This window comes from Aphelocoma coerulescens, chromosome 12 (assembly GCF_041296385.1).
Source record: "Aphelocoma coerulescens isolate FSJ_1873_10779 chromosome 12, UR_Acoe_1.0, whole genome shotgun sequence".
In the NCBI taxonomy this organism is placed as follows: domain Eukaryota; kingdom Metazoa; phylum Chordata; class Aves; order Passeriformes; family Corvidae; genus Aphelocoma; species Aphelocoma coerulescens.
The window spans coordinates 14908451-14921118 of record NC_091026.1 but is presented as its reverse complement, the minus strand read 5'-3'; the positions used below and the strand labels follow the sequence as shown (position 1 = coordinate 14921118).

The window sequence follows — 12668 nt, the reverse complement described above, 5'->3', positions numbered from 1 at the left end:
TGAAAATAATGTCTTTGTCATCACCTTGAATCTGCTTCATCACATTTTTAACTCTGAACCTTGCTTTTCCCTCTACCTCATTAGCGTGCTAATCAGCAGAATTATTGAAAATCCCAGACTAAATGAACTGTTAACTTGTAAAACACCATGTTCCCATGCACTCTGTCTTTCAAATTTAGGTACAAAACACCCATTCTTGCTGTATTCGAGTTCCCTGAAAGACAAACCATTAACATTGCTACAGGCACACATGCAAATGTTAGGACTAGGACAGCATGCTGTTGCTTAATGTCCACTAATAAAAAGGACAATAAACCCATTAATGTTCTATGATTATTTTCAGACTTGTATTAGTTGGATTTTCTTAATCCTTACCTTTGGATTCACAGGATAGGAGTATTTGCCATTATGTGGGTAAAGAACTAAAGTGTTCATTCACCATGGAGGTTCAGTTACTGAGGTCTGGGTTCTTTACTTGAGGATGGGAGCATCCAGCCTGTGAAATCCACAGTACTGCTCCCATATTGGAAATTAAGTCAATATTATTACTTTTATTACCTTCAGGACTGAAACTTAAATTTTATACAGGAGCCAGACTGAAATGAAACACCAGGCCATTAGACAGTCTTGTGATATCCAGTTTGCACCTTATTTTAAATGACTGCTCCCCAAAACAGTTTTTTACAGCTAATAATTGTAAACATAATGGTCTGTCAGTTGTATTAAAATACACTAATATTAATTGATGAAAGTAAGTGGTTTAAAATTCCCAGCTTTCCACTGCATAAGGGGTGTTGATTTTATGATTATATTTAGAGAAAGGAACCCGAGTTAATAGGAGGATGAGGTGATTTACGGTCTGAGGTAATCTCTTATTACTGGGCAATTAAGAAATATTTGTATGCTAATGGTAATGCTAAGAATAGGCTTTTCCAGGAGTAGCTGCTCAGCCCAGGTTCCTGATGCTGGATGTGCTCAGCCAGCCAGCATCTTGCTTAGAGAAGAGAAAGGGGTAGAAACACACGCTACAATATCAAATTGGGCTTTTTAAAGCCCTGTGAAATGCTGTGACATGGATCTCTGAGCCTCACTGGTGCTGGCAGCATTTTTTTGCCTGTGACAGATGAAGAGTTGGGGCTGTCTGGCCTTGAATCCCTTGTAAGGGGTGTTCAGGGCTTTGCCAGAGATTTAATGCCTTGGAGCCAAGCTGGATTTAGGTGCTGAACTTCTCATTAAGAGCATGAAACAGACAGGAGTTTGGTGCTCTGAATACACAGTAGATCAGGGTATAAATTGGGCACAAAAACTCTGTGTGACTTTCCCTATCACCAGTGCCACTGTTGCAAATAGAAACCACGATCCGTTTCCACTTAGATATTATCCAAAAAACCCCAAACTTTCTGAAGGTCTAATTGCCTCAGAAAGTTAATACCAAGGCTGAGCTGCTGTGAGCTGGCTACTTTTTTTCCTGAATAAACCAGCAAAAGTCTGCATGAGAAATAAGGCAAAGTTTTCCCATAAAAGTGCATCTTGGTGTCACTATATATGCACAGGACCCATTGCATACACCTTTAGGTGTTGGGGGTTTTTGCCTCCTGGAAAAGGAATTACTCAAAAAATTAAGATTAAAGAACACAGGAATGCTTTAAAACCAGTCTCAGCTGGACACTGGTTGTGCTCGTGCTCCACTCCTAGGTTTTTCTCTTTGGATATTTTGTATTCAGAGGGTGATTAATTCTTTTCTAGGTTGTTATGAACCCACTTCCCTGCAGCAAAGCTTTTTTGATATATCTGTAATAATCAAAAGGGAAGAAAAAAGACTTTTTCTCCAAGTTTTAAATGCGCTTATGTCTGCACTAAATGTCAGATTTAATGTGTTTGCTTCTCCTAAGTGGTGTCAATTATGGCCATTTACCTTTCATTTAACAAAAATACCAATATTTATTCTGCTGTCTGGTATTTGCATACTTCAGCTGCAGGCTGAAACCCAGCCCTATCTAAAAAAACAAGTAGAGCATCAGGCAAAGCTTCTGGCACAGCCCAGGGACCATTCTCTCCCCAAACCCATGTGTCACACACAGTGCAGCCCCCCATGAAAAAGCCATGGTGTCACCTGTGCTCTTTTATCCATACCCGGACTCTTTATGTTGGTGATAAATGCAACCCAAAAGATATCTTAGAGCATGGTAGGCATCCTGGTGTATATGTTTCTCCAAGTTTGTGCCTTTATGCAATTTGAGAGTCCTCTATGGAATGTGTAGGACAAAGAGCACTGTTAATCCCAGGGAAGCAGCAGCACATGGGAAGCATTTGCATCACCAGTGACAGAAATCTCACTGCTGCTTTCAAAAGCTACACAAAAATACTCCCACCCTCTTAATATCTGAAGCCAGACAAATATTCACAGTCAGCTTTTCTCTGGTTCTCTTGGCTTTATGGGGCATTTGGATAGTAAAGCAAAGAGCATTATGGAGGAACACTCTACAGAAGAGGGAATTGCTTCCCCGTTAGGCACCACTTAATTCCCTGCCATAAGAAGGCTCATTTTAATGGGTGTTGCAATAACAGACTGTGAACTTATTTTCTTAGTTTGTGATATATTAATAAGTAATATTGGTTGTTAAAAATAACTAATATTAGTTGTTAATTCAGGTGGGTTTTCAATACATGCCTTTAATTTTTATGCACTTTCTTCTATAAATGCAGATTCTCTTCACTCCAAATCTGTATAGTATACTTTAAGGTCTAGCCAGAGGGAATCTGTACCAGAGAAATATTAAGTACTGCTAAACATATTTGTGTGCAATCACGACACTAAGAAATGTTGCATGAAAGAAAAAATAAGCTGTTAAGAGTTTTGCAGTACAGATAATAATTTAAAGATGTATGAGAAACAGAGAAATTCAGGCATTTGTTGCTGTGCCTTGAAGTTGGGAGAAATGTGCCCACAGTGTAATGAAGGAAATGTGAAACACAGTTAATTTTAAAAAGACATTTGTTTTCACAAACTAACTGTATTCCCTCCCTTGGTGCATGTGCACATTTAAATGCATGCTGAAAGAAATCCCAGCTATATCACACCTTTCTCTCTCTACAGCTACATACTTTCTTCTACACAATCCAAGTTTGCTTTTCATTAAAGCCCACTCTATGGCATTTGATGTATTTTGAGCTATGATTTTTCTGAACCTGTGCCTGAGAAGCAATACTCAGAGCAATGCTCAGAGCCCGGCCATCTCTGGGGTGTCAGGGTGGTTTAGCAGTGCCGCTATTTGGCAATAAAAGGAGATTTTGCAATAAAAATCCTGTCTGGGAAGTCCTGACCTCGCTGAAGCCAACGGCAAAAATTCCCACTGGCTTCAGATTCACCGTTTTCCCTTGCACAATGAAAAGCCACACCTGGAAGTTTGATAGAGCATCGCTATCGATGCCATGGAGCTCAGAGCAGAGAGCGAACCCACCGAACTGACCGTGGTGAGTGTCATGGGGAGCTCCACTCACCTTCTGTCCTTTCCTGCAGTGCTCTGTGTCCTGCGGCCGGGGCGTCCAGCGCCGCTCTGTGCAGTGCCACAGCGGCACCCCGAAGGCAGCCGAGGAGGCCGAGTGCGACCCGGCCAGCCGGCCACCTCCGCAGCGGGACTGTCACCTCCCCGCGTGCCCCACGCACCTCTGGGCAGCCGGAGAGTGGCAGCCGGTAAGCGGGGCCCCCCCTTCACCCGGCCCTGGGGTCATCGGCTTCTGTGCTCTCAGGCGTGGCGTGATGCTGGATGCTGCGGCCGGGGAGCGCTGCCAGAGGGTCGGGGTGTCGGGGTTGCAACCTGGGATTGACAAAAGAAAAAGAGGCAGAGGGAAGGCTCGTGCGTGCTGGCTGGAAGGGAGAGCCGAGAAATGCCTCTGTAGGGTTAATTTATTGCTTCGTGCTGCCCTGTGTTTGGCTGGGACCTATGCAAATACTGAGCAGGTTTTGGGTAGGGAGGATTTGGGTCTCTTCCAGGAGACAGAGCCCTGCCGCGCTGCTCCAGCCTGAGCCCCGTGCCTGGAGGAATTAGGGAGCAGTCGTAATTCCCTCTTTCCTGCCCCATTACCCTAGCTCCATCTGACATCCCTATCCTTTCACTGAGCCCCTGGTCTTTGCTCTTTTATCAAGCCAGGAGCAGTGCTGACATCAAGTCTTCCATGGGAGATGATGCTTTTCTGAGTGACCAGGATCAGTCCCCATCAAAAACAGCTCCTGAGGCTGGAGCTGGGGATACAGCTGCTGCTTCAGTGGTTCAGGGAGTGACTCCATCTCTCCTGCAGTGTGGGCAGTGGGTGCCCTCAAGACTGGTGGGTCGTAGGAGGACGAGGGGACTCAGAGCAGGAGGAGCCCTCCTGTGCACTGCCAGGAGGCTGCTATGTCAGCCTTCAAATGCACAGAAGGTTTTGGCAGAGACAGCTCAGACCAGACACCACAATTATTCTTTTCATTCTGATTTTTTTCTATTTTTAGCCCCTGCATGTGTTATCTCAGCCTGACAGAAGCAGGGTACACAAGTTTAGCTTCATTTTCCCCAACCTCAGCAGTGCTGGGAAGTTGGGTTTATAATACTGTGTAACCCAGCCACGAGTGTAGGAGGCCAGAGGGGGCTGTGCCCTTTCCCAGCTGCTTCCCAGTACACAGGGAGGTGTGATGGGAAGCCGCAGGAGGCAAAGCTGATCTGGTCACACAGTGATACCTGATGGAAACATCCCAGCCAGAAAAGGAAATGTAGGAACGGCTGAAGGGGCTCCAGCAGACTCCTTGCAAGGAACTTTAGGTTTTACAGAGCCTATTAATTTCTTCAGCTAATAAATTTAAAGGCAGCAAAGTAGGTCACCAAACAGCATGTAGTGGTAGTCCTTACCTAGTGGTGTAATTAGCCCTGAAAAGAAACAGCTCCTGCTCCATCCTTTCATAAAATCTTAGAATCATTAGGTTGGAAAAGACCTCCAAGATCATCAAACTTTCAACTGAATTTTGCCCTCTCTCCCTTATTTTTGCAACTTCCCGAACCAGTTTGGTGAGGTGCCTGTCTCCACCCTTCCAAGCCCTTGATGAGATATGAATACTGATGTTCTTCTGAAGTTTTCCAGGACTCCCCATTGCACTGGAGAAATTTTGAACATATTATGGAGATTTTTTTTTTCTCCAAGGGAGCTTTACTGGGGGGATGGACTGGAGGTTTCCTCACCCTCATAAGTACTCTTAAGTAACCATGAACAGGAAAATGCAGGAGCTGCCCAATGTGAGCTTGTCCTTTTGGCTGACTCCAAGCATTTCTTATTTTGTTCTGGTGTACACAGTGAACAAAAGGAGTAGCACCTCCCAGCCATAGGCCCTCTCCCTGAGGAGGCACAGATTGCATTGGTATTCTCTGAGCAGGGAGCAGTAATGAACCCTAACTGACATGGATGGCAGGATGTACATAACATCCCAGCGCTGTCTTGTTCTTGATTTCTTATCTTTAAAGGGAATCTGTCAAGAGGGTTTGGGGTTTTTTAATTGTTCCTTTTTGTTGTTGTTTCTGTTTAGAAAAAAGTGTTGGTCTTGACAATGAGAAGGAATATGAAACTTACTGGAAACCATTTATTGCTCTGTTGGTGTATCACCATTAATCACCTGTTCTCAGTGCCCTCACCAGGGAGAAGGAAGTCAATAGAAAGCCTCACTAATGTCAAAATAAAACTCAGACCGGAGTCACAAACTAAAAAGGAAAACTGGGAGAAAGAAGGGGTTTTTTCTTTAATATGAGCCTCTGTGGAAGGACAATGCACGGCTCTGGAAGCTGCCATGCAACTCCTCAATGTTTGACATTTGCCTTCTGGGGGTAAATTGTGCCGTCCTTGCCTGATTTGAATTACAGAGTTACCCAAGGCATGTTTTAAGTGTTCATGGCATGGGGGGTACATTTAATCTCTGTGTCAGATTGTTATTTTTTAAAAAAAGAAGAAAACAATTAATGCTTTTGCAAAGTAATGCCTGTGGGGTTATTTTAATTATTGTTATTGTTCTTCTAAAACAGTTTCAGAAGCACTTGAAATGGTCCTTAATTTGAACTACCAGGAAAAAAGTTCAGAATTTGGGAAATGAGGCAAAAGAGACAAATATTTTCAAATGCCTGACCTGTTTTTCAGATTTTGCTATCGATAGCTGTTATACCCTGGCCCCACTGTTTTGTGTGAGATTTAAGTCAGTCTTGAACATGAGATTTCATGCAAAACCTGTCACTGCATCAAAAGGAAAAATAGCCTAGCTAAACTATCTGCTTTCTACATGAATAATGTTTTATAACCTTGGGGTGACTGATTGGAATCTCTGCAGTGTTTGACTTAGTTTATGATGGTCTCACTGTCTGAGCCACATTTAATATTTCAGTGGGATTATTTTAATTGTCAGTTACCCCTAAAAAATACAAGTAATCAAACTTTCAATTTCTGACAATGACAAAATGCACAGAGCTGGCTCATGTTTATTTGGCCACACAACTGTTATTTGCAGACAAACCCAAATCAGGCTGGCCTGTGCTTGGGAGTGTCAGTCTCTCATCAGCAAGTGATGACTTCAAACGAGGATGGGCTTTTGATGTGATAGCTCTTCACTGCCAATGGCAGAAGATGCCTTGATGGCAGAGAGATGGCTCACGCTCTTAAAGTGAAGCATGAGCCAATGTATTTTGTAAATTTAGTCTGAAATATACATTAAGGAGGGGAGGCAGAATCAGGCTTGGTCCTTCCCACTACTTTCAAGGTGCCTCCTTTGGCTGTGAGGGACCATGGAACAATTTACCCTGTATTGCTGACCCCTTGCTGGGCTGGAAAATGCCAAACCAGAGAGGAGGGAAGCTTTGAGCATCCTGTGACCCCACTCCCACTGTGCTGGAGAGTCCCTCATTAGGGAGGAGCAGGAAGGTCAGGGCTCAGGCTGCCCCAAAAGTGCCTGGAGAGCTATCAGGGAAGCTCCATGATGATGGAGCTCTAGTGGAGCCATATTAACACACAATGACCTCCTTTCAGTTTTTACTTATGTAATAGGGAGATAATCAGAGATGAGCAAATGTAGCTCGCTTTGTTTGCTTTCTGGGGAAATCACACTCCAGCAAATTCCTCCAGCCCCTGTAGGATCGCCATGTTTCAGCACAGACCTAGAAAGGAGCTTCCACTCCAAGGACTCAAAGCAAGAGAGTAAATAAGGTTGAAAGCACACAAAGCCCCTGGGGTCTTCTGGCAGACTGCAGATTTTGCAATGTTGACTGTTGCCTAAGAGCTCCTAAGTTATTCCTTTGGAATAAATGCTGCTTTGTGGAGCTGCCTCTCCTTCCCCATCCCTTTCCACTTTGCCCCAGTTCTAAATATTTACACCCAACATGATGTTGTGCTCACTGCTGCTCTCCAGGTTTGCTGCTGCTGCCACAGACTGATCTGATTTTTCAGTATTCTCAAATAATTTACAATCCTGATTCTGACAGCTAATTACAGAAACAGGGCCATGGCAGTGCCTCTATCTTGCAATTAGCTGAACCCACTAAGATCTTGCTAATTGTGGGCCAGCCAGGAGAACAGGAGCTGCCTCAGGGAGGCTGGAAATGATGTTTGGAGGGTGAGACTCTAAAACTGGCACAGTGTTACAAGCCTAGGTGACTTCAAATGGTGTTTCTGTACAGATAGGGATGGTCTGGTTGGATGTTTTATCCTTTTCCTTAAGGAGAAGACATTTCCAACATGTTCTATAAAATGATTCTTTTCATGCATTTTTCTCTTTGTTAATCCAGTTAGTTGAAAGTGTTAGAAGTCCGTTACAGGCAATAACTTAAAGAAAATAGGGTTTTATCTAGACACCTGCTCTATGCTGATTTATTTTGTTTTATGTGTGTTTTTTCTAAGATGCTCTCCAAGGACAGTATCACTCCCAGGAACACAGCCTCACAGTCAGGCTGGTTTTTCCAAGACAAGCAGAGAAAGAACTGAGTCCTTAAAGTCTCTAAAAGGCCCTGGGGAGCAGTTGTACTTGGCTGGCATGGGTTGCTCTTAATATCAGGCAGGGCAGTGTTTAAAAGAGAATAAACCTGCAGGGCTGTCTCCACTGCAGAGACAAAGTTGTGTTCAAGGCCAGGCTGGGTGAAGCTCTGAGCAACCTGGTCTAGTGGGAGGTGTCCCTGCCCATGGCAGGCAGTTGGAATTAGATGATCTCTGAGGTCTTTTTCAACCCAAACTATTCTATTATGATTCTATGATTTTATGTGCCCCCACACCAGGGCAGAGAGGTGGGGAAGGGGCTCCCCCCACACCAGCCATAGCCAGAGGTGCAGCAGTGTGATTTTTGCAAGGGGGATGGCTGAGTAGTCCTTCTCCAAACAGTCGTATTTACTAGGGGCTGAAATAATGGGGGTTGGCCCCTTTCTTCTCCCCTTGCCCTATCTCCTGACCCAGCATGCCCAATGCTGCATCTCTTGATCCCATCACAGCTGGACCCCACATCTGCCCCATCCCAATATGTACTACCTTGGTTTCTCCTCTCTCCTGTGGATTTGGGTTAGTACCTCTAGAGGTCAGGAGCAGTTTGTCAAAGGCAGCAGCGTCTGGCACAGCAGGGTCCTAGTCAGAAATGTTCTCCCAGGTGATACCAGTGACAGCTTACAGGGGTTGCTGGGAGGAGGACTCACTCTGGATGCAGATTCATTGGCTGGAGTCCCTCAGGGGTTGCATGAGCCATTGTTTCTTGCACACAGTGCACAAAGACGTGCGGGGAGGCGTCCCGTTTCCGCAGGGTGTTCTGCGTGGATGAAAACAAGCAGCTGCAGAGCAGTGGCTACTGCGACGCCAGCAGGCGCCCGCCCGAGATGGAGAGCTGCAGGCTGCCCCCCTGCGAGTACATCTGGATCACGGGAGAGTGGTCCGAGGTGAGTCCCCGTCCCCATCCTTGCACCAAAGCCATGCTCTCCTCCTCTCAACACTGCCCTTGCTGAGGTATTGCAACCCAAATCAACAGTGGCAGGGCAGCGCTGTGGGCTTTAATTATTATTTTTTGGTTTATTTTTGTATGCAGTCTCCCTGTTGGATAGAAAGGAGCAGCACTGTGGGAGACAACCAGGGTATTAAAGACTAAAAGCAGCATGCTCAGAGTCCTAGCTAATATTATCTGGAGGCAATTTTCTTTCAAAGCACAGTGCATTCAGCAGGCACCCTCTTTGGTTTTCTGCTGGTTTATTTCATTTATTGATTTATTTGGTTTTAGTCCCATCCACTCCTGGGGGGCTCTAGGGCCCTGTGAATTGTGTAAGGGTCCAGGTGAGCATCATGGGGGAAAGGCAAGCCTGGATGTGACCACGGGGGAACATCCTTCCTCAGTGGTGTCTTTGCAGGGGCAAGGACCCAGAGTGAGGGAATGCGGGACATTCACCCTCACAGCTGAGAGGGCAGGACATTCACCCTCACACAGAGAGGGCTTGGCAAGGAAAAGAGAGGAGTTTTCCTTGTGGCAGGTGCCACGTGCAGGAGGACCCAGGCTAATCTCAGCCTATGTCCTTCTGCAGCCAGTGGAGGTTACTTTTCAGTTGGAGAAACAGCAGAGGGAAATGACAAGGCAGCTGCGGACACAGCACTGATTAAAAAGAAAGAACAAGAAAGGGAAAAAAGAAAACATGCAGGAGCTGAGGGGGAGGAGAGACAAGCCACCTGAGATAGTGCAAGGAGGGAGAAACATGGAGATATGAGAGTATCTCAGAGCAGCTTGGTCTCCTGGGTGGTTTCTTAAGAGAAATATTGAGGTGCCTGTCAGGCTGGCTGCTCCCAGGTGGTCTCCCAGGCACCTTCTGCCCACACCCAATGCCTGGGAGACCACCTGGGAGCACTCAGGCCCATGAAGACAGAGGTGGAGAGGGCTTACAGAGCCAGAGCTTGTCTCTCCCCAGTTCCCACTTAGCCCTTTGATGAGGAGGGCAGAAGTGCTGTTTATCCTCTAATTACAATGAAAAATTTCTCATTCTTCCAGTTGCTGACAAGTACCTGCAATTCAGGGTCAACCTTGACCATTTTCTATCTCTGTGTATCCCAAGGGAAAGAACACCACCAAACCAAAACAACTAAATAATAGAGGCATTTCTGAGTTCCCAAGGATCTTCTGCTCCTTTCTTTGTACTTGGGAAGAAATAATATGTGCCCAGGAGCCAGCCTGGAGTAGGGAGTCCTGGAGCAGCTGTAGATCCAGCCCAGAGAGGAACTGGGTGCTCAAAGATAGTGCCAGGTACAGCCCACTTGTAGTAGCCACTTACAATATTCATGACTGGCTTAAACAGATACCTGTGATCCCTTGAAGCAGTTTCCTGTGTTAAAAGCTGACAGGCCTGGTTTCCTCCCCTCCCATTTTGGGCAGCCTTCCTGAAGTAGGTGGTGCTCACCGGTATTTCCTCTGCCCACAGTGCTCCGTCACGTGCGGGAAGGGATACAGGCAGCGCCTCGTGTCCTGCAGTGAGATTTACACCGGGAAGGACCACTACGAGTACGGGTACCAGAACATGGTCAACTGTCCTGGCACACAGCCCCCCAACATCCAGCCTTGCTACCTCAGGGAGTGCCCCATCTCGGCCTCCTGGCGCGTCGGCAACTGGGGAAGCGTAAGTTTGGCAAACTTCTTTTTTAGCCAAAAAGGCTGGAACAACCTGGGATTTTTTTAGATACAGACTGAAGGTTTGGCAGGGGAATGTTTTAGAGCTGCTTAAATTAATGCATGGAATACTCTGGTGCAGCAGCAGCCCTGGTGTGTGTAGGGCTCCGTACTTCAGACTGAACCCCTTTGTATGGGGGAGTCCCAGCAGCTACAAGTAGAGTCATTCATGAAAATTGGGATGTAGCCAGCATTTGTGGCCGTGTTGGTGGCCATGCTGAATGCTTAGTCAGAGAGTGGGGTCATTGCAGAAAACAAGGGCTTGAAAGCCTTGTGCTAGAAGGATTTATGGGTCACTGGCAACTGCAGTTGATCCCACTTGGCCACATGTATGAGAAAGACTTGGGAGCCACCATTAGGCTGAAACACTGGTCATTTGAGCCTTAAAATGATTTTTTTTCTTCTTTTTTCCTTCCCCTCCTTCTTCCAAATGCTGGGACAGGTCAGGGGAAAGAGCTTGGCCTTACTCCTAAAGTTATTTGTGTTGAGCCTCTTCTGGGGCCTGAACTACAAGATCAAATTTTAGTTAAGGTGATAACATTTCACTTCTTAGGGCTTCTGACATTCTTTGAAATGTGATGTTTCTCCCATAAACTTGATTTATTAACCCAGCTCAGGCATTTGTAGGAATTTGTCAAACCTTTATGAGGCAATGAGTGTCAAGCCAAGTAAAACATAGTGGAAGTTGTCACAGTAGCTGGCAAAGCCATTTGAAACCTAAGTTCTTCCTGCCCCTTAGGAAGCTTCAGATCCTCCGTGTGAGTGAGCACAGAGGAGTTGCAGCAAAGAGCTCAGCCTCAATTAATTGGTATTTTCCCTCAGAATTTCAGTGCAAAATACCCAACTCATTAATCCAACTTCACTGCAAAGAGCAGTTATTTCAGAGAGGAAGACCTTTCTCCTCACTTTGGGCTGCTGAATGTCCCAGTGACTACCAAGTATCATGACCCTTGTCAGCTCTGATTTTGAAAGGGATTTGATGTAAAATGCCATCACCTTTGATGGACAGAGAGAGTCCTACTCAGTGCTTTAGGTAAGTTTTATGGAACTGGACTTGATAAAGAGTAAATGCCCAAGCTGTGAATACCATGAGCCATTGAAGACCATCTTCTTCATGGTGTGTTCCTTTAGACTAATCATTCTAAATGGATAAGCAACTTCATTTTCTTTATAGCCTAACCTGGTAGCTGTAGAAAGAGCTGATTTTAATTTCTTGAGTACTTGAAAGAACAAGTTGTGGGTGGGGAGCAAGATGCTCCACTTCTCATAGCCCACACTCAGTAGCTGGATGGTCTGCTGCATTGTAGCTCCAGTAGCTTGTGCAATTTCAGACTTAGGATTGCCCTTGATCTAGGTGGTTTGAGGTTGACCTTCAAAGTACACAGATTTAGCCATTTTTCCAGCCAGTGAGGGGAGAGAAAATTTCGATGTTCCTTTTTTTTTGGTGCAATTGGCATAGAAAACAACAATCTTCCTAATGTGAAAAATAAACAATTTCACTTGAACACATGGTTCGCTTTAACCAACTACCTCATCCAGCAAAGTGTGGAAACGCTGAGCAAAATATGGTAGTCTTGAAGTAATCAGTGATAATAAGGAAGGGATTAATAACCAAAGGGACTAGTACTCATTTGATTGAAATTAAGCCTGTGTTTGAACACGTCACAGGATTGGAGTCTTTGCTGCTTTTTCTTGATACAAGGGAAACCATCTGTCTCTGTTCTTTCTTCTGGAGCCCAGAAACCCTTGAGATAGAACAGGAATCTCTGTCTTGTGTCCCGCAGTGCTCTGTCACCTGTGGAGTTGGGGTCATGCACCGCTCAGTGCAGTGTTTGACCAACGATGACCAGGTCAGCAGCTTGTGCCATGTGGACCTGAAACCTGAAGAGAGGAGAACATGCCACAATGTCCATGACTGTAAGTCTGCAGATTTACACCTTCTTTTGCCGTTCTCATGGCTTCAGCATCTTTTCCCATCAAACTTGTAGAG

General features: G+C 45.4%; 1 protein-coding gene across 8 annotated transcripts in view; it reads left to right on the top strand.

Moving 5' to 3' along the window:
* ADAMTS9 (ADAM metallopeptidase with thrombospondin type 1 motif 9) overlaps positions 1-12668 on the top strand; it is an 82683-nt gene that overhangs the window by 60331 nt on the left and 9684 nt on the right. For all 8 annotated transcript variants that reach the window (XM_069027379.1, XM_069027378.1, XM_069027385.1 and 5 more), the window contains 4 exons: positions 3521-3694; positions 8745-8915; positions 10434-10628; positions 12463-12595. In XM_069027379.1, the coding sequence (XP_068883480.1) occupies positions 3521-3694; positions 8745-8915; positions 10434-10628; positions 12463-12595 (673 nt within the window). The remainder of the gene's footprint in view (positions 1-3520; positions 3695-8744; positions 8916-10433; positions 10629-12462; positions 12596-12668) is intronic.